The 25,980-nt window shown below is 48.6% G+C and overlaps 7 protein-coding genes across 7 annotated transcripts; 4 read left to right on the top strand and 3 right to left on the bottom strand.

Moving 5' to 3' along the window:
• Positions 1-50: 50 nt before the first annotated feature.
• Positions 51-1,614, top strand: TrAtP1_010369 (uncharacterized protein). Its single transcript, XM_014089571.2, has 2 exons — positions 51-803; positions 871-1,614. Exons 1-2 carry the CDS (start codon positions 278-280, stop codon positions 1,485-1,487), a joined length of 1,143 nt encoding a protein of 380 aa, XP_013945046.2. The 5' UTR covers positions 51-277; the 3' UTR covers positions 1,488-1,614.
• Positions 1,615-4,037: 2,423 nt separating this feature from the next.
• Positions 4,038-7,299, bottom strand: TrAtP1_010368 (uncharacterized protein). Its single transcript, XM_066114675.1, has 11 exons — positions 6,590-7,299; positions 6,365-6,533; positions 6,267-6,307; positions 5,566-6,202; positions 5,392-5,514; positions 5,233-5,339; positions 4,982-5,153; positions 4,682-4,899; positions 4,472-4,624; positions 4,309-4,405; positions 4,038-4,241 (listed from the first exon to the last, which is right to left on the bottom strand). The coding sequence occupies exons 1-11, from the start codon at positions 7,256-7,258 to the stop codon at positions 4,114-4,116; spliced, it is 2,514 nt and encodes an 837-aa protein (XP_065970772.1). The 5' UTR covers positions 7,259-7,299; the 3' UTR covers positions 4,038-4,113.
• Positions 7,300-9,415: 2,116 nt separating this feature from the next.
• On the bottom strand, positions 9,416-12,032 carry TrAtP1_010367 (uncharacterized protein). The gene is made up of 6 exons (XM_014089760.2): positions 11,706-12,032; positions 11,601-11,636; positions 11,428-11,517; positions 10,504-10,844; positions 10,347-10,429; positions 9,416-10,287 (listed from the first exon to the last, which is right to left on the bottom strand). The coding sequence occupies exons 1-6, from the start codon at positions 11,706-11,708 to the stop codon at positions 9,761-9,763; spliced, it is 1,080 nt and encodes a 359-aa protein (XP_013945235.1). The 5' UTR covers positions 11,709-12,032; the 3' UTR covers positions 9,416-9,760.
• A 4,558-nt stretch (positions 12,033-16,590) lies between these two features.
• On the top strand, positions 16,591-17,614 carry TrAtP1_010366 (uncharacterized protein; the record flags this gene model as incomplete). Its single annotated transcript, XM_014089761.2, has 4 exons — positions 16,591-16,667; positions 16,726-16,912; positions 16,988-17,274; positions 17,347-17,614. 4 exons carry the CDS (start codon positions 16,591-16,593, stop codon positions 17,612-17,614), a joined length of 819 nt encoding a protein of 272 aa, XP_013945236.1.
• Positions 17,615-19,830: 2,216 nt separating this feature from the next.
• TrAtP1_010365 (uncharacterized protein) lies at positions 19,831-20,202 on the top strand (the record flags this gene model as incomplete). Its single annotated transcript, XM_014089762.2, has 1 exon — positions 19,831-20,202. The coding sequence occupies one exon, from the start codon at positions 19,831-19,833 to the stop codon at positions 20,200-20,202; it is 372 nt and encodes a 123-aa protein (XP_013945237.2).
• Positions 20,203-21,385: 1,183 nt separating this feature from the next.
• TrAtP1_010364 (uncharacterized protein) lies at positions 21,386-22,474 on the top strand (the record flags this gene model as incomplete). Its single annotated transcript, XM_014089763.2, has 1 exon — positions 21,386-22,474. One exon carries the CDS (start codon positions 21,386-21,388, stop codon positions 22,472-22,474), a length of 1,089 nt encoding a protein of 362 aa, XP_013945238.2.
• Positions 22,475-23,406: 932 nt separating this feature from the next.
• TrAtP1_010363 (uncharacterized protein) lies at positions 23,407-25,929 on the bottom strand. The gene is made up of 2 exons (XM_014089764.2): positions 24,811-25,929; positions 23,407-24,737 (listed from the first exon to the last, which is right to left on the bottom strand). Exons 1-2 carry the CDS (start codon positions 24,939-24,941, stop codon positions 23,849-23,851), a joined length of 1,020 nt encoding a protein of 339 aa, XP_013945239.2. The 5' UTR covers positions 24,942-25,929; the 3' UTR covers positions 23,407-23,848.
• Positions 25,930-25,980: the final 51 nt, after the last annotated feature.

Raw genomic sequence — 25,980 nt, 5'->3', positions numbered from 1 at the left:
TATATATACTAATCCGATTCGCCAGCTTCCCATTTTATAGCTACCGGTATGGAACTTCAATCAGCACCTCTCTGTCGTTGGTCAAACAAGTCTCGCGGTCCCAAAAATCCATGCGAAGACGCTTACATGCAGTCTGACAGCGAACTAATGGCCTCCATAAATGAAGAGACCTTCCATTTTAAGACAATTCTCCTGTCAATCAATGACATGGCACCTGAAAATATTATAATACAAGTGTTTCGCCTTTCAGCAAAGTGTGCACACAAGAAGACAAAGCATGACTAGAGTCAAGATGCAGTCCTTCAATTCGGGTCTCCTTTCACTCCTACTTTTTGCCCTTCCCAAGGCTGCCATCGCCGTCAATGATGTCGATGCTGGCTTTGATGCCTACGCAGCGTCCCAGGTGATGGTTGACAAAGCCTCTCATTCCTGGGAATGGGGCACAGCCGCAGAAGCTCTTCTAGAGCTGTATAATCCCGAGCTATCTGTCTTTGGATCCAATCCTTTCCCTGATGGCAAAGTTCCTCCAGCCGACCCTAGCACCACCGCCCTTGCATATGCGAAGCAGTTCATAAACCGCAATTCGCAAACACTTGTCAATGACACTGCGGTCGGCGATCCGGCATCGCTGGGTGTCTCGGCGATTCTCCTTGGCCAGTCGGACAGTGTCTACATCGGCGCGGCCGACCGCGAGTCTGACTTTATCCTCAACGTTGCCCCACGATGGAGTAACGGTGCGATTTCCCATCGACCGGATGTTGCCGAGCTGTGGGCTGACAATATGGCCATGTCTTTCCCATTCTGTACGTTGATTCATCTTGTTGCCCGAACATACAGAAGGCGCAATTAACATGATTTGCCTATCTCTAGTGGCTTATCTTGCCGTTCAGCATAACGATACCTCATTGATGTCTCTTACGGTGCAACAGTGTGGCCTGCAACGCGCTGTTCTGAAAGGCAGCAGTCTCAGTTGGCAACACATCATCGGTCCCCAATCCCAAGATACGGGCCTTTGGTCAACAAGTAACGGCTGGGCCGGCTATGGAATGGTGCGAGTGCTACACACACTCCAGAAGTGGAGTGGTTCGGCTTCGATGGCTTCACAAGCGAGCCAACTCAAGGGGTGGATCAAAGAGATCCTCGACGGCGCGATTCAATCGAGCTTAGACGGCGGCTTATTGCGCAATTACCTTAACGATTCCAGTTGGTTTGGCGAAATTTCCGGAACTGCAGTTCTGAGTGCTGTGGCGTATCGAATGGCTGTTAACGACCCTAATATGTTTCCGCAATCCTACATCACCTGGGCCGACTCAAATAGAAAGTCTCTGGCGCAGAAGCAGAACAGCGATGGCCTTTTTTCGCCAGCTGTTAACCCGTATAACTGGCATGATAGAACTAGGTATACTGCTGGATCACCTGAGGGCCAGGCATTCGCCGTTTATCTATACACAGCTTATAGAGACTGCGTCAACGCCGGGATTTGTTAAGCACCCACCGCATCTGCGGCTACTTGAACAATAGTCTTAGGCCTATTGACATTCTATCTATAATGATACCTAGCTACTGTATATATTATATTCAAGTACCAGCTACCTCTCAACCAAACAAGCTGCATCTAAAGACTAAAACAGCCTAGCAAGTGTCATCATCTCTATTCAACTACTAACTTATTAATGAATAGCTTATAAAGGTTATATTCCTTATGAAAAAGATCAGTAAATCTATAACAGCTAGGTCGAAGCAAGACTATACCGTACCCTTTAATTTAAAATACAAAATTAAAATCAAGCAATACCTTTACTTAAAGGCCGAATGACTTTTTCTAAATACTGCTGAGCAAATAACTTATCTCCGCTATCGTCTGGGAGTTCTCCTGAGTTCAGTGTTCGTACAGCAGACTGGTAGTATTTTTCCATTCTCCATCCAACATCTGGAATAACATTTCGGGTCATGTAGTTAAACCAGGTAGATCAATCCACCAATTCTGCTTTCTGAGAAAGTTCATTGCCATCTCATCTCATGACCTGGAGCTGTTTAATAGGCAGAGGTATACGTTACAACGCTATATATACAAAGCCGTAATGCCTTACGCCTACATACATAATCTTCAAGTTGCAGAAGTAACAGAATCAACAGTAGTGCCTTTTACATAGTCATATCCTATAGTAGTGGTCAACATCATTCCAATCAATGTGAGCCACGACAAAAAGTGTGCAACTTGCTTCTCCATTATATCACTTCATACTAAAGTCAGATCGCATTTTCATAGTCATTTTGATTGAGTATAGCTATTTCGAGCTCATTTCAGCCAGGGATAGCTGAGTGAGTCTAATCTCCCCAGCCTTTTTAGTCTTGATGTCGAAGAGGAAGCCCCGTGCCTTCCTTCCAAGCATGGAGATCTGGTCGTTTGAGACCGCCCTAGTGGTGACAGCAATGGCTTTGTTTTAATTGTAGGTGAGGACTAAATAATGGCAAGTATCTTACTTAGTACGGGGCTGGTTAACCACCGAACAGACTTAATTAACTCTAGATTTGGAGCTATGAGATGCAAAAACATGGAAGATATTACACTCAAGAGAGGTTTTTGACGGGATCCCGTATATTCTAATGAATATGGTCATACGTGATTGTGTTAACCTCTGAACCACTTATAACACATCCCTTTCTAGGGGAAAGCAAAAAGAAAAAACATACAACAGCCGGTGTTCGCCAATGGTCACCCACTTGACTACTAATCTGCCGGTTAGTGGCTTGTCTCTGGGGGAGCGGACGGGACCCCGAATTTTACACTACCTATGGTCGTATGTGGGATATTCATGGGATAAAGTAGATTATAGAGCCTCTAAGAGAAGTGGTAGATCCTTTAGAGAGGTATCGCAAAGGAAATGCTTAATCTCTCCCCTTTTCAGTCTGCTCGCAACACGAATTATTAAATTAACTTCCACTCTTTAATTATACCCAAGTGCTTTTTGAATCCCTTTGACAAGCCTATTCATTTAAGAATACATTCGAGAATTAGGAGATCATTAAAATAGCCTTTTTGTTATGATGTAATATTTTCTGCTGTAAAACGTAATTTTGTGAACCCAAGCCACTCTAGACTTGTAGCAGACAGCTAGTGGTTTTCTGTCTCCGCTCAGTAGGTTTTAGCAAATATTCTTCCTCTCTTAGATAATTAAGCTGTATCACTTTTCCTCTCCTCACCCTTGTTTATCAATAGACTACCTGCTCCGTTTCTCCATCTCGTAAATGCTCGACTGTTGAGAAATACGACTGATTAAGTCCTTGTCGAATATGAAAAGTAGGCTCCCATTGTGCCTTATCTGTTACTTCTTTTCTATTAAGACTGCGTCGAAGTAGCCGTTCATCGACCTCATAATCCATGGCATCACATAATTGTGCTATAAGGAGCATACAATGGGGTAAGCTAGGATAAATAAGACCTTTGGTTCTCCAGAACTTATAAAAAATGGCCCATTTTGTGGTTGGCTGTAGCATCCGAAGTGAGTCCGAGTTGATGGAGGGCCAACGGATCTCACAGGCTACAGACATGCTACCTAGTGCATCAAACGCTTGTGGCGTGGATTGACAATATGGGATCTCTTGCCTCCCTTCCGTACCTCAAGACTCCAACTCAGCCAGTAGTAGGGTATTGGAGTGCATATTATTATTTTCGTTGCAATACCAGTTCCCTCAACCTCCACTTTTCCCTTACCGAAGCAAGCTGTGAATGGCCATGATACTACTTGCACTGATACATCGGAATGAGTAGAGAGAACCCTTGGCAGTTGCGGACCGATCCGATAGTGGAAGATAGCGCAATGAGGAGGCGTTATATCGCAAAGGATAGCACGCGCCAATAGAGAAACTTCTCTATGCATTGATCAATTAGTATTTAGCGATCCCATCACGGTGCTTGATTCATCACTGTAACAACCCTTATTTGAATTATTGCTTGGAATAAGGTCGTATGATTCAAGGGCCATATTTTGGTCATTCCATCGCTAGCCTAGTCGCTATCGCGGGTTTGAGATCGTTCTAGGTATCATACAAAGAATGCTGAGCAATGGTTGACTAGCCGTACATACATACGGTCTATGTGTATAACACCCATTATACCTCAGATTCATCTTCCTTAGGTTTCTTGAATCGCCAATTCCTTAACCCAAAAGGCAAAGCTACCCCCATATTACGGAATGCCACACCGAGAACGACTGTGCTTATCACAACAGAAATCACGACTGACGTTAGATGCCATTAGCTTACGGTTGTGGGTAGAGTTCCAAGGGCAAACGGGATTAAGCTTACACATATACGTAATCTGCTCCCCCATAGTCATCCATTCATTCCCAGTCGAGTTCTCATTATTCATGCCGAAAAATCCTGTAAAAAACCCGAGTGGGACCTGAGAAAGCAAATAGTAATAGGTTTTAGCTATTGTGGTTTCCAGGACATCGTTACTAGTACTTACAAAAAAGATTGTGACAATAGTGAAGGCCATGATGGCTCGGCCTTGTTTAATACTTTCCTGTCCTTGTTTAACGCTTTCCTCTCCTTGCTGTAGAGCCGCTCGAGCTTCGACAATACTAGCTTCTTGCTGCTTAAGCGACATCAGTGCTTGGAGCTGGAAGAATAATGAGCATATTGAACCGAGAAGTTTTGGTGATAATGACACGCATACCTGCTCGTTTGAGCGAGCCGCAGCACTTTGGAGATCTTCTATTTCGGCGGTTCGCTCCTTTATCTTTTCGATCAAGTCGGCTGCCTCTTCGAAGTCTAATTTCGCAACTCTAGCTGCTTCCGATTCTCCTGAGGAACTCGAAACCTTATCTAGTCGGTTCTTCAGGTGTTTACTTAGTCTACTCACAACCGCTAGTTGATGCTTATACTGGCCCTCCACTTCAGCAGAGGTAATTAGTTGAGGCACCCTAGACATTGAAAGATACATGTATTTCAAATATCAACACAAAAGCACACTTACTGATTTTTAGTTCCTCTGTAATATCCTGTGACTCTTTGAGCAAAATACCCTCTGGGTTAATATTCAGGTATCTGAATGACTCGGCTTTACGATTGTTAAACTTCGCCGTGTTCGACGAATGAAGATTGACGTTTAGCCAGAAAACGCTATATGCAGCTGCAGTATGATACGCCTATTGCAGGTAATTAGTCATAATATATCTTGGAAATGTCTTAGATTTAGAAAGGGAAGCAATGTTCAACGATACGCACCACTGCTCCAATGGCTTGGGCAAACAGATCCATTACTTCTGGCCGATCATCCGTTGGCTGTGTCCGGTCAAAGAATACTTTTGAGCATTGATCAATGATTAGAAGTGCTTTAAGGTAATTAGTGAATAGCAATCTTGACATTGAAAGGATGCTACTTGCCAAGATGATAGACTGATCGAATGTCCTTCTTCTTTGCAAGTATCTGTCGGAGGCTCTTATGGACGCCGGAAGAATCAGGTTTATTTCTCCCCCAACGGCGTGGAAAAGATGTGATAATTGTGTCTATATTGTCAGCTTGTCAAATCTTTTGAGTCATGTATTTGGCGGGTTTACCCTCTCCAAGGATCCACATCCACAGTTGGTCAACCATGACAACTCGAGTGACCCCAACTAACTTCACTAGATTCTTCGTCGTACGTGTATCCAATGCACTAGTGCAAGTGCTTGCAACCGCTGTGACGCTAGTAGACGACTCGACACTATTTCCAGACTCATTAGGTTGTCTTTCTTTGGATGTAGCAGTACCGCATTGTTCCCCTTTTTGATGCTTTTGCCTGCCCGCTCTTGTTTGTCGATACACAACTTGATCCGTATCCCTCGCTGCTGTATCTTCAACGGTTGAGAAGTATGACTGATCCAGAGTTCTGCGAATGTGCAACGGAGGAACCCATTTCCGCTGTGGCACAGATGCGCCGTCTCCCTGCTTTATTTCGGAAAAGCTCTGCCGAAGCAGTCGTTCATCTGCTTCACAGTCCATGGCATCCCAAACTTGTGCTACATCATAGAGATATTGTCCGATTTCGCTTGAGATGAGCTCACGATTAAACTTTGGACGGAGACAAGTGGCCTTTTTACTCGCGACAGTGACAATGCGAGAGACCATAGAAGCCCTATTGTCCTTGACGACTTCTTGGAATATTTGTGTCATCATAGACCGCCTTCGATTAGTTTCCCAGTGTAGATATGGGAGCTGTGACGCGAAAAATGAGCATCTACATCTATGCTAGTAGGCAGGTTAAGATAAAAGAACTTACAAATACAGCCACATTTGAAGGGGCGTTGTTATCAGTGTCGTCTTTGGTATTAAATAGGTTAACATTTGCGTCTTTAGACACTTGCTTCAATAACTAACCTGACACATGAGCGCATCGAGGCCTCATATGGCTCATACCAGCACTATGCAACTGCCCTCGCCAATGCTCGCGAGACAATAATGGGCTCTTGAATTTCCCATTTTCCAGTACCTGTTCATTATCGTACTCGGATTCAGTGTTCACTTGGTGGTATCTCTCCAACGCTGTCTGTAATCCACATATGTTAGTTAATCGCTTCGACCCCAGAGCAGCCTGATACTGACCTCAATCCACTCCATATGATTGGCTGGGAAATGGAAATATTTAATGCTCTCTCCGTCGCTTTTGAAAAGATTGTGGTTCTTGGAGGTGTCAAACAGTATGGTATCCATCTTGATCTTTTGGTTAGGAAAATCCCCCGAGGACGGATCAACGTCCCCACACTGTTCACCATGCCATTTTCCCTCTTGGCCTTTCTTAAAATACATGACGCCAGCCCTGAACTCATCTATTGGCTCTCTTATTTTCTCATCCAGCTCTTTCGCCGTCTCATTCTTCAGCCAGTTGCTGCTTTCTGCTTCCTGCTCATTCAGGGAGCTGCTTTTGTACGTTGCTTTCTTACCTGTCTTCTTGGATAAATGTCGGATCAAACTTTTGCGCGATTCTGCAACATTCTTAAGCAGCTTCAATTTCTCGGGCTGCTCTTTAAATCTCCCTCTAATCTTGCTGATTCGCGTTTCTTCGCTCTCTATTACATCGAGGTAGGGTAGGTCGGGCTTGCGATCGTCGCGTTTATCGAATTTGGATCGGGCATAGTCGCGGAAGGCATGTTTTTTCAACTCAGTTTCGCTTCTTCGCAAGGGAGCAGGAACGCTACTTGATGCCATGATGTGGAGCTTAGAGGCTGGGATATTAATGTGATTCTCAATTGCAGCACAGAGGACCAAGGACATGCAATAGACACAGACAAGTACTGTGTAAATATAGTCTGAGGCGGCCTGGGATAAATACGGCCTTTATTCCTTCAGTCTTGTGGTACCAATATTACAACATCAATGAATAAAATATGTGGCTGGCTGTACCATCCGAAGTGCACGAAAAGTGGTGTAGGGCCAAGGGACGCCATAGGCCGCTGAGCGTTATCACGACCCTGACTCCTGCTCATTGGGGCCAAAAATAAATATTGCCAGCGTGTGACAGGCAATCTATTTACCCCTCTTTCATGCTTAAAGAAGACAATTAGGGAAGAGGGCCGTCGGTTATTGCATAGAATTGTTACCAATACAGGGATCGAAAGTTAAGCGCGCCCCCAACCTCCGCTCTTTGCTCACCGAAGCAGCTTGTGAATGGCCAAGGTATATGCATGTTGTACACGTACTGAGAAATTGGGATTAGATCGACACTGCCAAGCATTGCGAACAAGGCTGCCTTGGCGGATATGGCCCGAGCTGCTGATGTGAAATGGTATAATGGCGAGGCTGTATATCGTAAAGGATGCGGAGGCTCTTTTGTTCAGCCCTTGCATTGGTAAGCAATCTCTGTGCAGTGTTACATGATTACCCGCCTGCATGCCAGGGAAAGTGCTTGGTCCTTTGGCAATGTTTACCGACATCCTGTAAGGAATTCCACTTCCGCTGTGGTTTTTTTAGATCAAGAACAAAGCAAGACTATACGGATTGAGGAGTGAAGGTTACCAAGGCGGAGATGCAAAGTTCAGAGTTTGACTACATGTAACAAGTCCATCTTCTCGCAGTTATCCCCCATCACTTGCCTTTCAAATGTCTCTCTGTAACCCAACCCCATATAGGCCTTGAAGTGATGATCCTCGGCCATGGCTTTCGTGCGCCATGAGATTCCTGTTTACAGCGAAGAGTTATGGACTCAGATGGGTTTTTGCCCTCTTCTTTGCTCCTCCTGCGGTCGCCGTGGTTGTTGTTCTTGTACTTCTCTTGCTTTGGGCGGCTCGTCTTGATCTTTAGCCCATGCCCACTTTGCGGCCCAAGCCGCCCCGCCCGCCGTTCTTTAAGCCGCCGTTGGTGTCATCGAATGGGCCATTGGCCGCTGTAACGGTTCTTAACAGTAGCAGCTCTATGATGATACTTTGATAACAGCGTCGGTTGCAGTCTGATCAGAAATGTCTGCACAACACCGACACTCCACCGTTGAGAATCGGCCCGCCCTCCCAGAGATTTCTTAACAATGGCCTTAAAACACAACCCCTTTCCCCTCTAGAATTTAGAAAGCAGCTCTGGCCTGGCAAGAAGAGATGATTTCAGCAAACTACTTCCTTAGACTGAAAGTTTGCTTACCTTTTCTTTGCGAACATTGCGAATCCCGACTGTTAATTGTCTCTGAAGAAGGAGAGATGCCTCGAGTATGTTGATTGCTATGAGAATAAAAGAAATATTTTACACTGGTACAGCGAGAGTGTGTGCTTGCAGTGCGTTTCGTTTGCCAGCTGGGACAAGACAGCCTACCCTCTTAGACCATCAAAATCTCAGATGAACAACAACACCAAGGCCGTTACCATGACAACTGAAATGATTAACTTTTGTATCAATTGATAAAATGCTATACTTTGTCGCTAATATGCTTTTTTGAAGTGGCTCTACACGAAGCGTACATGCATCTAGAGCAAGAAAAAGGTCGGTGGCTTGAGAGCTTGTCGTAGCTCATGGTGTATCTAAACTTTGTCACACGTCAGAACTACCAAGGTGGATGGTCTCAAGATACCAAACATGCGAATTCGAGCTACTTTGAACCCAAAGACAATGTGTATCTGTTCGCAAAAGGGAGGATGCTGCGTCGTGAATTAGTGTCAAAAAGTGTTATCAAGTATAAACATACATATTCCATCCCATCGTACTGAAAACATAAAATACACAGACAAACTTTTCACTCTCTTGGATCCCAACCTAAGTCAATTCAGAGTCCAGGTATTCCCGTGCGACGGGTCCGATCCGCTCCCCAAACTCTCCACAAAAGATATGAGTGCCGCGAAAAACTAGGCTAAAAACACCAGAACCAAAGGAATCATCATCATATTTACATATTTGCTTCATCGTGAGGGAAGTCGAGAGCAGTGAGAATAGAAAAGGGTAGAGTCAGACGGAGAGTCAAAGTCAGCGCCAGTGTCAGCGTCAGAGTCAGAGTCATGGTGAGAGCGAGAGCGAGAGATGCAGAAATAGTCGCTAATATATTTGCAAAATTCTAAGCCGTAGCATTTTATGCACAGCCGTCAATGTCTAAACAAAATTCCCATCATAATCCGTTACGCCGTAAAACCAGGTGGTTACTCTGGTTAGTCCATATCTTCCCTCATCATATTAAAACTGTGTGCAGCTTCCTATCCGTAATGTTACAACTATCGCCCGCGTAGGGTTTTTCAAATTCACATCCAAACTCCCTTTCCTCTTCACCTTGACAGTCCATCCGCTCATCCTCAGCCGTCCCCTTTAGATCTTGCCGAAGATGGAGGTCATCAGGACCTTGGTGATACGGTACGGGTCGGCGTTGGAGGCGGGTCGGCGATCCTCAAAGTAACCGCAGCCGCGGGCGGCAGTCTCACGAGGAACACGGATGGAAGTGCCGCGGTTAGCGACACCCCAGCTGAACTTCTCGATGGAGCCGGTCTCGTACTCGCCGGTCAGACGGAGCTCGTTGTCCTCACCGTACTCCTTGATACACTCGGTGTGGTGAGGCTCGAGGGCCTTGATGGCCTCCTCGATGTACTTCATGCCACCCTCGGCACGCATGTCCTTGGTGGAGAAGTTGGAGTGCAGGCCGGAGCCGTTCCATGGGCCCTGGATGGGCTTGGGGTGCAGGGTGACCTTGATGCCGAACTCCTCGGCGATGCGGGCAAGGAAGAAACGGGAAATCCAGAGCTCGTCACCCATGCTGATGCCGACGCAAGGGCCGACCTGGAACTCCCACTGACCGGGCAGAACCTCGGCGTTGGTACCAGAGATGTTGATGCCAGCATCTGAAATTCTGATTAGCTATTATTCAAGAGGTGTATTGTATCAAGTTGCGTCAACTTACAGAGACAGGCCTTGTAGTGAGCGTCAACGACGTGGCGCAGGACAACCTTGCCAGCACCTACACCGCAGTAGTAGGGGCCCTGACTGTAGGAAACGGTTAGCTCAAATTCAAAGACTTTTTGTCAAGACATGTTTGTCTCGGGGAATAAATGACGTACGGAGCAGGGTAGCCGCCAACGGGCCAGCCATAAGGCCGGTCATCCTGACCGAGGAAAGTGTACTCCTGCTCGAGACCGAACCAAGGCTCACGCTCGGCGTTGGCCTCCATGACCTTGGCGCATTCATGACGGAAGTTGTACTTGTTGGGAGTGCCGTCGGAGTTCCAGCACTCGGAGAGGACGATGATGTTGGGTGAGCCACGGAAGGGATCGGGGTAGACGGCGCAAGGGCGCAGGTAGACGTCGGAGTCGTGGCCGGCAGCCTGGCCGGTTGAGGAGCCGTCGAAGTTCCAGACGGGGAGGTTGTCGGGAGTGTACTCGACGTCCTTGGCATCAAGAGTCTATCATGATGAAGTCAGCAGGCGTGTTCGAAATACAGGTTACAGTCGACGATGCCGTCAACAGCGTCATAACGTCGCACGCGCCATGGTCCCTTTGGCGATCAATGGCAAACCCGACACTGGCCGAGGCATCAGCCATCCCTGGTCTCAGCCCCGGACAGGCGGGTCTTCCTTATCCGGGGTGGATAGGCGCAGGCCTGAGGGAGAACGAGGGGCTATTTCGGGATAAGGCCAAGGCAAGGCAAGGCTAGGGCTAAGCTGAGCTGGGACGATGCTTGGAGCGTGGACTAAGCACTATGTGGCAGACAAATTACACTGAGCGTCAGGCACTACAGGATCGTAGAAGCCGACAACCAGCGTTTTTTGTCCCCCACTTGGCACGAAGCCCAAGCCCCGAGCCACACACCAAGCGCGCCAGGTGTGGCGTCATGATTGACACGCGCAGAGCCAAAGCGCGAGTCCCAGCGATATGCGTGGCGGGGCCTGCGGGACAAGTCGGGGGCTTGCCGGCAAGGTTGCCTTGCATGGCCAAGAAGCAGGGACCAGGGTCGAGATAAGGAAAAAGCGCTGCGAGGGAACCTACCCTTGATTTTGATCGAGTCTCGCCGCCGGCATCGATCCAGACGTACTCGGCCATGATCTTGTTCTTCTGGTCGAGCTGGAGATATTTTTGCTGCAGAGAGGAGAGAGTCAGTATTGCTGTCGTCGTCGGATTCGCGCGGTCGGTTCAGTGGGAATGGAGCAGAGGTATCGTACAATCTCCGAGGGAGACGTTGAAGTCTGATTGACAGCCTGTAGCGCGCAGAAGATTAGCCCAGATTCTTTGGACAAGTAACAGAGGAAATAGCGGCAGTAGCTTACCATGATAGCGGTTTGTGTGGTGTTTGTGTGGTAAAAATGCGAAAGAAGAAATCGACAGTTGCTCTGCAGGACGATGCAAGAGTGAGGATGGAGGATAGGCTCGAGTGAGCAGGTCGAGTATATATAAAGGGTGCAAAAGAAGTGCTTGCGCAACCAGCTGGAATGCAATGATAGTTTTCCAAAAAGAAGGTTTCTGTTTTCGATGCAAAACCTTGGGCGGCCAGGCTTTAAGTACTAAATTGTCTTGAACGCGAGCGAGCAGTGGAAAAGACCAGCCCGTCGGCGGTACGTACCACTGTAGGCGGTACGTACCGCCCCAACCACAGGGACTTGGCGCGCAGGTACCTTCACCCCCGGATGGAGCGACTGGCCCCGTAAAGTCGCACAAGTACGGAGTACTAGGGGATGGGTATCGCCACCAGGAGGGTCCCCCGCTATCTGTGGTGCTGGTGCTACCTGCAAATAGCGTTATGGGGCGTGTCGTGTGTATGACAAGTGCAGTATATGATGAAAGGCGTAGAAGCAGCCGAAGTTGGAAGTTGGAAGAGCCGCCTCTTTGCAAAAAAAGAATAGAATAAATCGTCTGAATCTTGATTTGATTTATTTACTTCGTTGTTTAGTTATGACGTACACCTCTGCTTCTGTTCCCATCTGTGCTGCATCTGCTCTTTGCTTCTGCTTCAAATCTTCAGCCCCTCTGCTGCGATACCTCCCCCTCCGGTACTCGGTACTTGGTCACGCTCGCCCTCTCCGCCGTCCTGCTGTACTCCATCCACAAGTACCTGATAAGGGGCGGCGGCGCAGAGGCAACTGGTGGTGGCTGCTGGGACCGGTCCCCACTGCTGATTCTGGACTCTGAGTGGGCGAGTGCCCGCGGTCCAGAGGCCTTTGCTCATTGAATCGTGTCATTCGATGCTGATTGCCATGGGCCCTAAAAATTTACATAAACGCCTCACCAAGATTTTTTTTATTCCCATCGTCACTTATCCCGGGGGGAGGGGGAAGAAGCCGCGAGCCAGTGGCCCAGCTCCGATTACCATCCGATGACAGATGATATGACTGTATCTCGTTGCTGAGTCCCTTGCTTGGGGGAAATTCCAGCGACTGCAATTGGTGGTGTACTTGGAGCTGGGTGTAGGTTTACATGCAGAGCTGCACAGTACCACCAAACTTTACTTTGCTGTGGCCTGCACCTAAATCTGACCGGGACCTCCCTACATCTGCACGTGTAATCTACCTAATCTGACTTTTCTCACATGAGATTGAGATACTTTGCGGCGTGTACAGTAGGACAACCAAGCACATGCGCCACCCGAATCTATGCCGTGGCACAGAGCACAGAGTAACGGTATAGACTTGTCGCCGCGGCAAAGCCTCAGCCAAGGCCAAAAACTTGAGGCTGTGCCAAACACGAGCTGAGTCCGGTCCAAAGTATCCCAGGATTAGCCTGTTCGTCCCGTAGAGTCGGTACTCAATACCGTGCTCCGTACTTGTAACCAAACGCTGGTTTCTAAAAATGGAGCATCGCGAGTAATAGCCGTCTCTACGAGTAATACTGCAAGATAGATGCTTCTTCCAGCTGCTACGCCTTCAATTACGGAGCATCCGCGTCGCTAGCTTCAGGCACTCGTGCATCGCATCGCTCACCGTCCCTATTAGCCTGGTGCTTCCCCTTACACCGTCCCGTCCACCGCATGAACAATAGGGCATCGCACCGCTGGCAGTGCCTGTTCTAGGCGGTCCCATGCGCCCAGAACGAGCATCGACCACGTATTTTTGGGTTTCTTTTTACGTTATTGTTTGGTCGCTTCCATCGAATCGGCTTACGCCGAGGAGAGCTGCGCAGGTACGTGTCATGTGTCATCGACGCATCGGCCCAGGAACGAGAACAACAGATGGAAAAAAAAGGAGAAGCAACAAGGTCATTGATTGTTTGTACGTACAAAATACTGGACTTGATGCTCCGTTGAGTGTGTGTTGTGGGTTAGACGAAACGATGCAGAGATAGGGACGCATGTACTCCGTATGCCGTGAGGCTTCCGGAATCGCGCACAGGTCACTCGTCCACCGCATCCACTCTCCGGTCCATTCGCGGTACTTGCTACAGCCGCCTGTGGCCGCGACGAAACAGCCCGGCTGCGGTACCTGTGCTGGCGGCGAGGCCGTCCACAAGCGGCAGCCCGACATGCGAGCACAGTGTCTGTATGTTGGAGCTGTGGCGATGCCGAACTCGCTGCGACTCGGGGATACGTTGAGAAAACGAGACCAGCCACAAGACAGACGAGAGACACGATGCACAAGTCCAGCTGAACTAAGATACTGTATGGGGAAGATCGTAACGTTGACGCTTCTAGCTTGGCTCCCTTGCCAATCGCTTTCGGCTGTGCTTTGAGCCGTTGGGCAGCCAACACGAATGAAAAAAAAGCCCGAGGGAGACATGCTCCCTTGCAAACAATGCAACTCTGCTTGCGGCAGAGGGAAATTAATACCTCTCTATGATTCTTAGGCTGTAGTTTAGCACATGTTTAGTGTTACAAGTGGAAAAGACAGATCAGCAACGGAAGAATTAGAGACAAGGAAAAAAAGAAACGGATAGGAGGGATGCTGCATTCCGTAGCCTTGCAGAACAGAACATGCAAAATCCTCCACGACATTGACCCAATTCGCTCAATTTATCCGCTCGTCCTAAAACTCTCTCTCCATATTATCGAGGTCACTTGTCATGCTAATAATATCTCAACTGTCCATCCTTTGCACCGTACCAAACTAATCCGAACTACGGAGTACAAGGGCGCCGAAAATCTCCAACAGGACTCACACTAGCCTCCACTTGCCAGGGCGTCTTATCGTCGAGTCCTTATTGGCTGCTCTCCCCGGCTTCTTGACGAATTCGCATCCGAGAGTTTCTCGATTTCTGTCACACACGCCCACGCACAAGAAATAAAGAAGCAAAAAAGGAAAAAAAAAAGTGAAAAGTGAAAAAAAAAAAAAAAAAAAAAAAGGATAGAGATAGGGGTTGAGAAAGGAGACCCGAGTTTCTGGCCGCTGGTGGGGGCGCTCTTTCATTCAAGCTTTCCCTTCCCGTGAGGATCAAGAGATACGCTACGATACGATACTCCAGACTTTCTTCTCCCCCAAGTTTTCTGCGTTTTCCCCCTCCCCCCGAAATCGCTCGACGGAACGGGAGCGCCACAAGACGGGAAGCTTGAGGAAAGGGCCCTGTCTGTTTCTTTCATAGCGCGGCTGCAATCTCTTAACCAGAGCGTGGGGAAAAAAAGATTGATGGATTGCCTAAATGGCAAATTGTCCGGTCCGTCGGTGGTTACATGTGCTTCATTCTGGCTTGTGATATACAGCATGGGGTGTTATAAGGATGACAAGCCTATTGCGGAAGAAGAAGGAAGATGATAAAGAGAGAACGCAAGATGCCTCCCACGCAGTGACCCCCCGAGATCATACCTATCTTTCTGGCTGGACCCCCAAAGTTGGTTGTCGACCGTTTTATATCTCTCAAGCGTGAAGTGTAATATGCCTCACGCGGTTGGTGGGATCAAGGTTATCAAATGATCCCTTGAAGAGCTACCCGTCTCCAGGGTTCGTCACACCACATGGCAACAAAGATAAAGTGGCCACCATCAGCTTGCACAGGCTATTCCCGAGTTGGAGGTTGAAGAGGCGAGGCGGGATTCCAACGTTTCTGTCCAAAACGTGTCCGGCAAATGGATTTGCCGTTCCGGCCACTGCTTATGGCATTCAGCCCCATGGCTATGGGTATTACCTAAGAATCCGCCTCGTAGAATAAGTTGACAATGAGATTAGCGCTTGAGCCACTCAGCAACTCAGCAAGCCATCGTGAACCAGGCGTTCATTGAGCCAGTGAGATTCTAAATTAGCGAAAACAATAGTCATGACAAGTAATACACCTTGACTCGCCGCCTTATATCACCGCCTTGTTTCAACTTTCTCGTTCTTGATGAAGAGAATGAGATTTGCCATGACTTCATTTTGTCAAGTGACAGCTATGAGAACCTCGACCCATCGTATTCCATTGGCTCAGCAAGTTGTGGCCAACAGCAATCTCAATATGCACTACTCTACACAAGCGGTAAGCCTAAACTTTTACGATCAACTTCGAAAGCTACGGCCCAATAGGCTTTGCTGCCAAGCAATCGTACGCGTACCAGTAACCAATCAACGCTGCATCTCATATTCGTATGCTGATCTCGTCTTTCTGTCAAGTGGTCTGTAAGCCCTTGGTAAAGGCTGTTTCCTGTTTCTATTTTCAACCCCATGGGACCGGGCTGTCGGCATTGCTAGCATCCTCTTAGAGCTTACTCCATACATGTGCCTAGCTTCAACGCCTCATCGCCCGAATGTTAGTGAATTCAAGAAATGGCCGCCCGGCTTTGCTCGCTCTTGATGACAATGGTCCCAATTTGACGTGGCTGATTGAATCATGTTCATAGTTGTCATAAATCTTGTTTGTAACTTCCAACTCGACTTCAAAGCTGTGGAATCGCGCGTCCAAATTACATACACTAACAGATCGTGGCTTTCGGTCAGCACCGTCTTCAATCCTACGGCTTAGCATCTTCATGTTCAGCCAATCAGCCCACGTAATTCACTCTGAATGAACAAACCCGATCCATAGTGGTCTAATTGACTAGATTCAAGTTATTGTTGCAATCCTAATAGGCTTTGAAACTAGACAGGCACCAGTCGTAGCTGTTAGCGGGCCTCGTAAAGATGGCTATATATACACGTAGAAGCTGGCAAATGCTAGCTCAGAGACTTTTTCAGATTATTGCCTTTCAATTCTTATACCTAACGAACAGCAGGAGAGTAAACTATCCCCTATCGAAATTCATTACACTTCAGATTCAGCATGTCTCGCCTGATCGATAGACTTCCCACACCGGAGAAGGTGAAGGAGAAGAAAGTGATTGTACTCAGTCGCAGCCGGTAGGCTCTCTTCACCTTGGTTATACCTCCATCCATCTAACACAGTATACCGTTCCAGTGTTGGAACGTTTTCTCTCTACCAAGCTCTCAAAACGTTAGGGTACACCCCTTACCACATGTTCGAAGTGGTCACCAATGGCGTCCCTCATCTCCAACTCTTTGACGAGGCCATACGTTGCAAGTATTCAGGCACAGTAAAGCCATACGGCAAAGCCGAGTTCGACAAATGGCTCGCCAACTACGATGTAAACCATTTTTCTTTGTTCCTCTATCCCTCCTTCTACCATGTCGGAAGGGACACAAGCTAACGCTATAACAAGGCCATCGTCGAGATTCCCCAGTTTTTCATCGAAGAGTTTATTGAATTTTATCCCAACGCAAAGTTTATCCTCGTCGAACGCGATGTCGACGCTTGGGAACGTTCGTTGAATAATACCGTCAAGGCCGTTATAAAGGCTTGCAGATCGTTCCCCTTGAACGTTAGCCAATACGTCGATCATTACATCAGTGGTTTTGTTGCTCTCCACGTCACGTTTGAGGACGTCATGTTCCACAATAAAGGCATGGAAAAGGGCATGGAAGAAGCAAAGAGGGATGTCATAGCAGAGTATGTGCATGGCTTATTCTCTTAAAGATTTTTCCTCCATTCAATCGTTGGAAGCTAACAAGAACTCTTTAGTGGAGAAAAAGCAAAGAGGCTGGCTCCAGAGGGCCAGCTTTTGGCATGCACTTTGGAAGGTGGCTTTGGTTGGGAAGAAATTTGTCCCTTTCTTGAGAAAGATATTCCCAAGACACCGTATCCTAGAGGTAACGCTCCTGCCGAGTTCGAAGGACTTATAAAAACACACGTCGGACCTCGCATCAGGAACTCGGTTTTGAAGCTTTTGGGGACGGCACTAGTGCCGGTGGTTAGCATCGGGCTGTGGTCGTACATGAAAAGACCTTAGGAGGTGGCCATTGATCTCTATTAGCGAAGCAGAGTGTAACATAAGTTATATCTAACGGCAGCTTGGCGTTTATTGTACAAAGGCCTTGAAAGCTGATACATGATTCGCGCAGTATTTGTTTAGCGTCGTTGCACGGAACAGGTGTAATATGGAGAACAGGATTGTCTTGTATACGTGTTTTACGTCATGTTCAGTTGAGCTTCGAAAGTATGCATAAGATCTTCATTCAAAACCAATATTATGCTATTATCTTTTTTAACTGAAATGTGGCGTTTGGAACAATATGGTTTATTCTCTCTATACGCAAATACCCTTTTGACTCTGCCATCTTATACGGTATTTCATAGGGCCTCACATGGGACCTGCAGCAGGCGAGGAAATACAAACTAGACAAGCTGATGCTAGGAATCATGTACGATCCAGGAGAACTGCCGGGGTGCGAATCCCCGTTTGGTCAGCACTGGATATTACCGCGCCTTGTCTCGAATCACGTCGTTCGCCTAGCATCTTTCATGCCGTTGTACCTATAGAGGAAGTTGGTGTTGGCTTATAAGCAATAAGGTTCTCAGGGACAGGGAGGAGAGAGAGGATTACGTGCGATATAAGATGTCGTTTGCTTCCTATCGCTGTAAGATACTTCAGTATTTCATCAAATGGGACTATTTGCACTCCGTATAAAGTCGGGTATGTGATAGGTGAAGTTGGCTATGTACGTGTCCTCGAGGCTTAGATGTTTGGTATAGCGATGCTTCAGATGGCTAGACATGTACTACTCTGAGATATTTCCCTTGTACATCGCGGCTCAAAGGCTGAAACGCTATCAAACAATCTAAACATAAAGTATTCGACAACGATTTCAAGCGACTAATTGGACGTACTTATGCGGGTAGGCACTAATGTAGCAATAATTTAATCTTCAACTGCCATCAACCTCTTGCCGAATAGCGAACGTGACAAAAAAGTGAAGAGCGCGTCTGCTCTGAGATGAAAGCAGTTGCAGTTGTGGCAACTGCCGTGTCTTAAAGCAGGCCCAGCTCAATACCCAAGCTTCGAAGAATAAACTTCTCCTCTCCTTCAACTATTGTTTATTACGCTGACGAAGCAAACACAAAGTCTCGCACCCATATTTGCGCCTCGCCCATATTCATTTATTACACTCGCTTCTCCGTTTCATCGACTAATTGTGCTCTCTATTCTCCTGCCAGCCATGTCGACATATCCATTCGATAGTCCATTCAGAATACCCAAAACCACGGGGATAGGCTCATCAACCAAAAATGATGGCGATCCAACAACGAACAAGGATACTACACACCCTTCTTTTATTCCTTCAGAAATACCTGCAGTCGTTACAGACAAGATCAAATCCCAGAACAGTGTTTTCCCAGTCGAATATTTTAACTGCACGTTGCATCCGACTATCAAACTCAATTTAGCCGCTCAACTCGAGCTTTTCCCCCAAGGAAGATGGACTTTCAACAATCTCCCGGAATTTGGCGTCATGCCTTTTGATTATAACCCTATAGTACATATAGTGCAAAATCCGCCACCAGCTATAGCGGAATCAAACCGTCATGTAGCTAAAACTGGTAGTTGTTGCTGCCTTCTTCAAAGGTATGTTTGTCGCTGATATTATTCGGCATGACGCGTTAACCTTTTCTTAGCCTGCTGCCGTGCGTGTGTTGCGCGCTGCGTATGCAAGATGGTGACGTCCGTGCTCTTTGTCGAAGGGATTCTGGTATGAAACATTTGCGACACCTTGTGTTTTCTTTCAGCTGTTCACTCTTTTCGGCCTCCAAATCGCTGACATGCTCTAGAGATCTATACCAAAACCTGTGTCGAATGCGCCTACGCCAGACGGACATGTACCTTGGTGAGCACGGCGAGTGAATAGAAGAATCGTCTAGAGGGCTAATATGGAATCAGGCTGGCTTCAAGGCATCTGAAGAAGGTGCTGCCTTGGTACAAGCACGTGAATGCGCAAGAAGGGCGGTTGCCAAAGGAAAGGATGATTTATTCTCTAAAGTTGTGAGTCAACCTACAGCTTTACGGCTAAAGTGAGCTGACGGATATATGCTGCTTTATAGTCTCTCAATGCGATGCAAATCGCGGCGGGGGAATACTTGGCCGTAATCTGGAGCCAGGGGAATTTATATGACTTGATCCCAGTCCAGTGCCTCTACAACTCAAGGGCAAGAGGGCCGACGAGCTCCAAAATGAAGAAGAAGAAGACGAAGGACGACGGAAAGCGTACCCAAAAACAGACCGGCAAAGACGTTGGCATGTCACAGTTTCTCAATCAAGGCATGGGCCTGGTGATGGCGCGTAACGTCATGATCCGGGAGATGTTGACCAACAATAGAAAGATCTCGGAGACGCTTCAGAAGAAGAATGAGAGTTCAGAGGCGCTTCAGGAAGACAAGGAGATCTTCGTGACTTTTGAGAAATACATGGAGACCGCGGAGACGCTTCAGAACGACAATGAGATCTTGAAGATGCTTCAGCAAAACAATGAGATCTTGAAGAAGCTCCTTTGCAGCCCTACAGAGAAGAATGGGGGTCACGGTCCTACAAGCTCCCAAAGCTGATGTCGCCTGAAGCTGAGTTTTGCCAGAGGGAGGGGAAACGTTAATTGTTGTGCGGAGTAGCAATATGAGGTGCTGGTATTGCATGCAGCGTGTATGTCAGACAGCGGAAATTGTGTGCGATTCTGGAATCTCGATTCTATCCAGAAGATCGTGCTAGCGGCAGAAACACTTTACTAGTATTACTAATAATAGTATTAATAAGATTACAACGAAACAGTGTCTTGGCCGTTTAAGCAGACTTGGGTAATTGGAGTGAGACAGACACATGTAGGCATCTCCATGAGGCCCAGCGTCGTACTATGTGTCAAGAGGATGGCGATTGTTGCAAGATGGAGCGCCTTACGAATAGTCAGGCGCCCGTTGTGATTAGAATTACACACTAATACCGCAACTATTTCGAGCCATTTCCCGGAAACAGCATGCCGTGCTATCGAGTTGAGCCTGCGTGCCAGACGCAGCAATGGCCGGCCAAGAGACAGCAGGGACAAATATTTGGCCGCCCTGTTGCGGCCGTCTTAATCACAATCACACGAGGAAGATGGTGGCGCTTGGCAGTTATCAGGGCCCCTGGTCGTGCGCCCTGGAACGGCTAATAAACTCTAGAGCCTAGGTCGATATATGCTTAGCGTGCATAAATGTAACCTTCGCCATTGACCTTGGCCTGTCCATCTCCCGTCGGAGACGCTCCGGCAAAAGGACCCCGCGCCTTATACCAGAGAATGGGACGGCCGTGGTGCTGAGCGAGGGGCTCCGCAACGGAGTCTTGGCATGGCCGACTTGGGAAGGTTGCAAGAATCTGATTGTTTCCCAAGGGAGAAGCTGTCCCAAATATTGGAATCCTCTTATGCGAGTGTAAGTGGACCGTGAGCCTGCCCTTACAGGATTGAAGGGGGGAGAGAGAGGAAAGCGTCGAGACCACGAGGACCACGAGGAGAGACCCTTGGCAGTGATAGAGGCCGGTGCTAAAGGCCCGAATTTGGCTGAATGGCTCGGAGGAGATGAAGGGGAAGGGGGGGCCGGTGAGATTTGAGTGGTGTGGTTTGAAGCTGTTTTCGAGGTATGGAGGCATATATAAATCTCCTCCCGCGCCGGCGTGGAGCTTGGCGATGGGATCTTGCCCATCCACTGCCTTGTTGAGCCTTGCCCTGTCTTTGCCAGTGCCGATCGTTGCTTGACTCTCAAAATGAAGTCGGCATTTGTCTTTCTAGCATCCATGCTGGCGACGCTGTCGCTGGCTGCCCCGGTCCAGGATGTTGCTGTTGCTCGGTCTGAGCCGACTGATCTGCCGCGTCTGGTGATTTACTTCCAGACGACGCACGACCAGAACAACAACCCCATCTCGATGCTGCCGCTCATCAACGAGAAGGGCATTGCGCTGACGCATCTGATTGTGTGCTCGTTCCACATCAACCAGGGCGGCGTCATCCATCTCAATGACTTCCCCCCGGATGACCCTCACTTTGCTACTCTGTGGAACGAGACTGTCATCATGAAGCAGGCCGGCGTCAAGATTATGGGAATGGTTGGCGGTGCTGCTGGCGGATCCTACAGCACTTCTACTCTGGATTCTTCCAACAGTACCACCTTTGAGCACTACTATGGCCAGCTTCACGACCTGATTGTCAACTTTGAGCTCGAGGGCATGGACCTCGACGTCGAGCAGCCCTTTAGCCAGAGCGGCGTCAACCGTCTCATCTCCCGCTTGAGATCCGACTTTGGACCCGACTTCCTCATCACCCTGGCCCCCGTTGCGACGGCTCTGGAGAACAGCGCCAACCTGTCGGGCTTCAACTACAACCAGCTCCAGACCGACGAGGGCTCCTCCATCGACTGGTACAACACGCAGTTCTACAGCGGCTTCGGCACCATGGAGTCGCCCAACGACTTCATCAACATTGTCAACACCGGCTACTCACCCGACATCATTGTCGCCGGACAGCTGACCACGCCCAACGACGGCGGCGGCTGGATCCCCACGGCCGATCTCAACAACACCATCATCACGCTGGACCAAACGTACGGCCAGATCGGCGGCGTCATGGGCTGGGAGTACTTCAACTCGCTGCCCGGCGACACCAGCGCTCCCTGGGAGTGGGCGCAGATTGTGACTGAGATTCTGCGCCCTGGCCTAACGCCCGAGCTGAAGATTACGAAGCAGGATGCTGCGCGTCTACAGGCTGCTTATGCGACGAGCGTGGCGGCGAATGGCGGCAAGGATAAGAGCTTTGCGGCGAAGCCTAGTGTGAACTACTCGAAGTGGGTGAATGCGTAGAGCGGTTTATTTTGAAGCACTAGAGAAGAGATGGGTGGTATTTTGTAAATACATATTCTTGAATACATATCTTGGTTATACGAACAATTACCTGGCACATGAAAGCCATGGCCAGAAAGAATAACAAAAAAAAATTGACAATGCAACTACTACTCGTGAGGGGCGCACATGACTGATTGATGAGAAAATAAACTTAAAAAGTTGGTTTCATGCATGAATTGCGTTTGGACCATTGACCGGGGGGTAGCAGCATGGAGCTATGTACACTTGCATGAGTGAGGGGTTGGCTTTGCGACGATCAAGGTAAGAATCGGGGCGATCACAGGATGGAGAGCCGGGGGGGATGAAGCTTGATTTTTGGAGAGGAAGGGCATGCAGATCTTTTTGAAGTTGTGTGGTTACTGCTGTGTTCTTCTAATAAGGCACCTGAGTTTCTAAATAGCCGAGGACTTTATTACCAGTGCGGTGATACAAGGTGACGTTACGTAGTTGCACCATTGTGGTATCACAAAGAATAACACAATTGAAGAATGAAGAAGTTGTATGTATGTATAAGCAATATATGGTTTGACTAGTACCTTGGGCAGCCAAACTGGGTAAATCAGTTGAGAAGCGGGCGTCAGGAACAGAGATAGACTTCAGGCCGACCTTTTAGCCTATGGGAAAGTTTGTGGTCAAGGGGTATATGAATGAGCTGGCTTAAACAGGTCGTTTCCATCTTTTACCTGAAGATTTTCTTATAGACGTGCAACAAGCTCGGATGGCCGGAAGGGAGTAGATTTAAACATTTGATGCGGGCGCTATTGAGTGATGTTCGCATAGTGACTTTCGGCGACGACGAGTATTTCAGTCCATGGTGACTGACAAGAAAGAAGTAAGAAGCGATAAGTTGGGTTGTAATTATTTGAGTCATCACATATTATATTAGCACTCGATATCATTCTCCATTGTATATGCTGTTTTCAGCAGTTCTAGTTGCGTTCTCCATGTAGCTCATGCGCCTGATGAAGCACAACTCGGAATACCGTCCATGAACATAGTACAACCTTTCATTCCTTTTCTATTTTAGAGTAAAGAAATAGCCATTGGTATCAATCTACTATTTTTCAAGATTGAATTCATCTATTTCATGCATGCACATAAATGATGATTCGAGAAATTCTCCAACTCTCATGTCTTAGTGCAGCTTACAAGGTCCGTTGAGAATAAACACACAACAAGACTCAGCAACGTCAACAACTATCCGTAAAAGTGTTTTATTCACCATGGTATTTTCTCATTACTCATTCCAGATCATCGCTCAGCCCGCTTTCCCGCCATGCTCGCAAACCCTTTTGAACCATCCAATCTAAACCACATTCCAAATATCGTTTCTTAGTGCTTGTAGTCGTGGTCTCGGCTCTTGCAGCACGCGCCCTCCATAGCCGCCCTCGCAAGCTTGGCACGAGTCGCAGGACGGGCAGCGGGCAGCAGGTCTCGGCCCAGCAGATCAGGCTTGGGAGCGGCATCGTCGCCAGCCTCGCGCTTGGCAATGTTGGCGCTGTAGACCATGTTGAGCCAGTTGCCCAGGCGGTAGCCGGCCTTTGCAATCTGCAGCTCGACGGTGCCAATCACCGAGTTGTAGTAGGTCGGGTACAGGTCGCCCGTCTGCAGGGCGGCGGCGCCGTTGGGCATGACGACGGTGCAGACGTAGGCGTTGGCGTCGCTGGCCCAGCGCGTGGCCGTGGTGATGACATCGTTGACGTCGTCGCCGGCGATCCAGCTGGCCGCCTGCGACTTGTACGCGCCCGACGTGATGTCGCCGACGAGCGTGTTGGCCCAGGTCTGGGCATCGGCCAGGGAGTCGCCGCCAACCAGCGTCTCGGGGATGTACGTGTCCCAGTCGGCGTGCAGGTTGTCGCTGTAGCCCTGGTAGGTGACGTCGATGTCGTTTCCGCCAACCTCGTAGGCCTCGTCGTGCAGGGGCTGCGTCAGGTCGCCGACAAAGTGGACGAGGAACTTGAGCGCCTGCTGCACGTTGGCGGCGGAGAGGCGGCCGTCTCCAACGCGCTGGGTGTAGTTGGCCATGGCCGAGATGGAGCAGCCAGCGCTGCCGCAGTCCCGGTCATAGTCGACGTTGCACGAGGTGGGCGGGTTGTCCTCGGCGTCGATGAAGTGGAAGGGAGCAGACCATTTGCCAGCCGTCGTTGCCCGGTAGTCGTCAGCCCACGAGGCGATGTTGGCCAGGTACGAGGTGGAGGTGTCACCAAGGACGCCCTGAGCCCTGTTTATTTGTGTCAGCGAGTCATGGTCTTGAATCAGGTATATTCTCTCTCTTCTTTCATCCTTTTGCTTACCATGATGCTGTGGCAGAGTTGAGATAGTGCTGGGCAATGTAGGCAACAGTTGCGTGGCCCAAAACTCCCCAGGCTTGGGCGCCCTGGACTGAGGCGAGAGCCGTCAACGCGACCTTGGAGATGGAAGGCATTTTGAAGCTGGAGGTGGCAGATCCTATTCACTGGCGTCTTGACAGAAAAAAGATCTGCATCATCAACAGCCAGCAACTCCAACTTTATACATCCGCTGCCCCAGATTACAGTCGCACTTCCATCCTCTTCAACCCGGCCCGCAAGTTGCCGCCGTTGCGTTGCGATGCGATGCGATACTCGATGCGATGCTAGCCTTGGATCTTTGTTCCCTTGTTTCCCATCCAGAGCCGTATCAGATGCCTTATCTCGACCACGATCTGCGCCAAAACCCAGACTCTGCGCCGTGAGAGGCTGATCTAATCTTCACGGGCCTCTCTCCCCCGCGGCCTGCTTGCCCGTTTCAGCAGGTCAACGGCACCGGCATTGGAGCCAACCGGCGATTCGGCATCGGATGGTGGAGCAGCGAGAAAGCGCATGTGCCATCTTGTTAGTGTGATAGGAGGGAGAGAAGAGCAGCGTTTGCGAGCGTTGCGGGACTTTTTGCTGGATTGATTGCGCTGCCGGATTTGGCGTCGGTCTGGGAGGGTTTGTCTGCTTCAGTGTAGGCGAACCGGCACTAGCGAATTTTTAAAATGCTGTAGGCGAGGGCAAAGGAAAAGAAAAGCTTGTTTTCCGGGCATTTTTGAGATCTGGACTGGATCGAGCGTCGATGGAAGATGCGGCAGGGACAGGGCTGATGGTTCATATAGTATTCGAGATGCTGAGGAAATAGACCGGTGAGAAAAGGCGACGGACCTATGGAAGGCCAGTTTCTGAGCGCGTGTGATTATCGACTCTAGTTTATGGAGTTGTCTTCTATCTTGCTTATCGTAGAGTTGCATGCAAGCGAGATAACTTGGAGATGCCTATAGTAGAATAACCACTTTACCACTCGCATGTCAGTGGTGGTGTCTTAATAAAAAAAAAGCATTAACTACAGGGTCTATTATCGCGTTCTAGTTGTGGAAACTCTGTGCTTCGCTTGATTTGCTCCAAGAACAAGTTGCAAGCACACACATGCACACGCTGTTTCTCTATAGCAACTGTCGCCTATACTAT

Source organism: Trichoderma atroviride, chromosome 5, assembly GCF_020647795.1.
Source record: "Trichoderma atroviride chromosome 5, complete sequence".
Taxonomy (NCBI): domain Eukaryota; kingdom Fungi; phylum Ascomycota; class Sordariomycetes; order Hypocreales; family Hypocreaceae; genus Trichoderma; species Trichoderma atroviride.
The sequence above is the reverse complement of the archived record's forward strand: the minus strand, read 5'-3'. Positions and strand labels throughout refer to the sequence as shown.

Excerpts from the sequence above, each read along its gene's own strand:
- TrAtP1_010369 (XM_014089571.2), top strand. The coding sequence starts at position 278 with ATGACTAGAGTCAAGATGCAGTCCTTCAATTCGGGTCTCCTTTCACTC. Across the intron at positions 804-870 it reads GGCCATGTCTTTCCCATTCT|TGGCTTATCTTGCCGTTCAG; the intron begins GTACGTTGATTC and ends GCCTATCTCTAG.
- TrAtP1_010368 (XM_066114675.1), bottom strand. The coding sequence starts at position 7,258 with ATGTCCTTGGTCCTCTGTGCTGCAATTGAGAATCACATTAATATCCCA. Across the intron at positions 6,203-6,266 it reads CTTCAAATGTGGCTGTATTT|CTCCCATATCTACACTGGGA; the intron begins GTAAGTTCTTTT and ends TTCGCGTCACAG. Across the intron at positions 4,242-4,308 it reads GGAGCAGATTACGTATATGT|TCGTGATTTCTGTTGTGATA; the intron begins GTAAGCTTAATC and ends ATCTAACGTCAG.
- TrAtP1_010367 (XM_014089760.2), bottom strand. Across the intron at positions 10,845-11,427 it reads AGACTCGATCAAAATCAAGG|ACTCTTGATGCCAAGGACGT; the intron begins GTAGGTTCCCTC and ends TCATCATGATAG. Across the intron at positions 10,288-10,346 it reads TCACTACAAGGCCTGTCTCT|ATGCTGGCATCAACATCTCT; the intron begins GTAAGTTGACGC and ends TCAGAATTTCAG.
- TrAtP1_010363 (XM_014089764.2), bottom strand. The coding sequence starts at position 24,941 with ATGCCTTCCATCTCCAAGGTCGCGTTGACGGCTCTCGCCTCAGTCCAG. Across the intron at positions 24,738-24,810 it reads AACTCTGCCACAGCATCATG|GGCTCAGGGCGTCCTTGGTG; the intron begins GTAAGCAAAAGG and ends ACAAATAAACAG.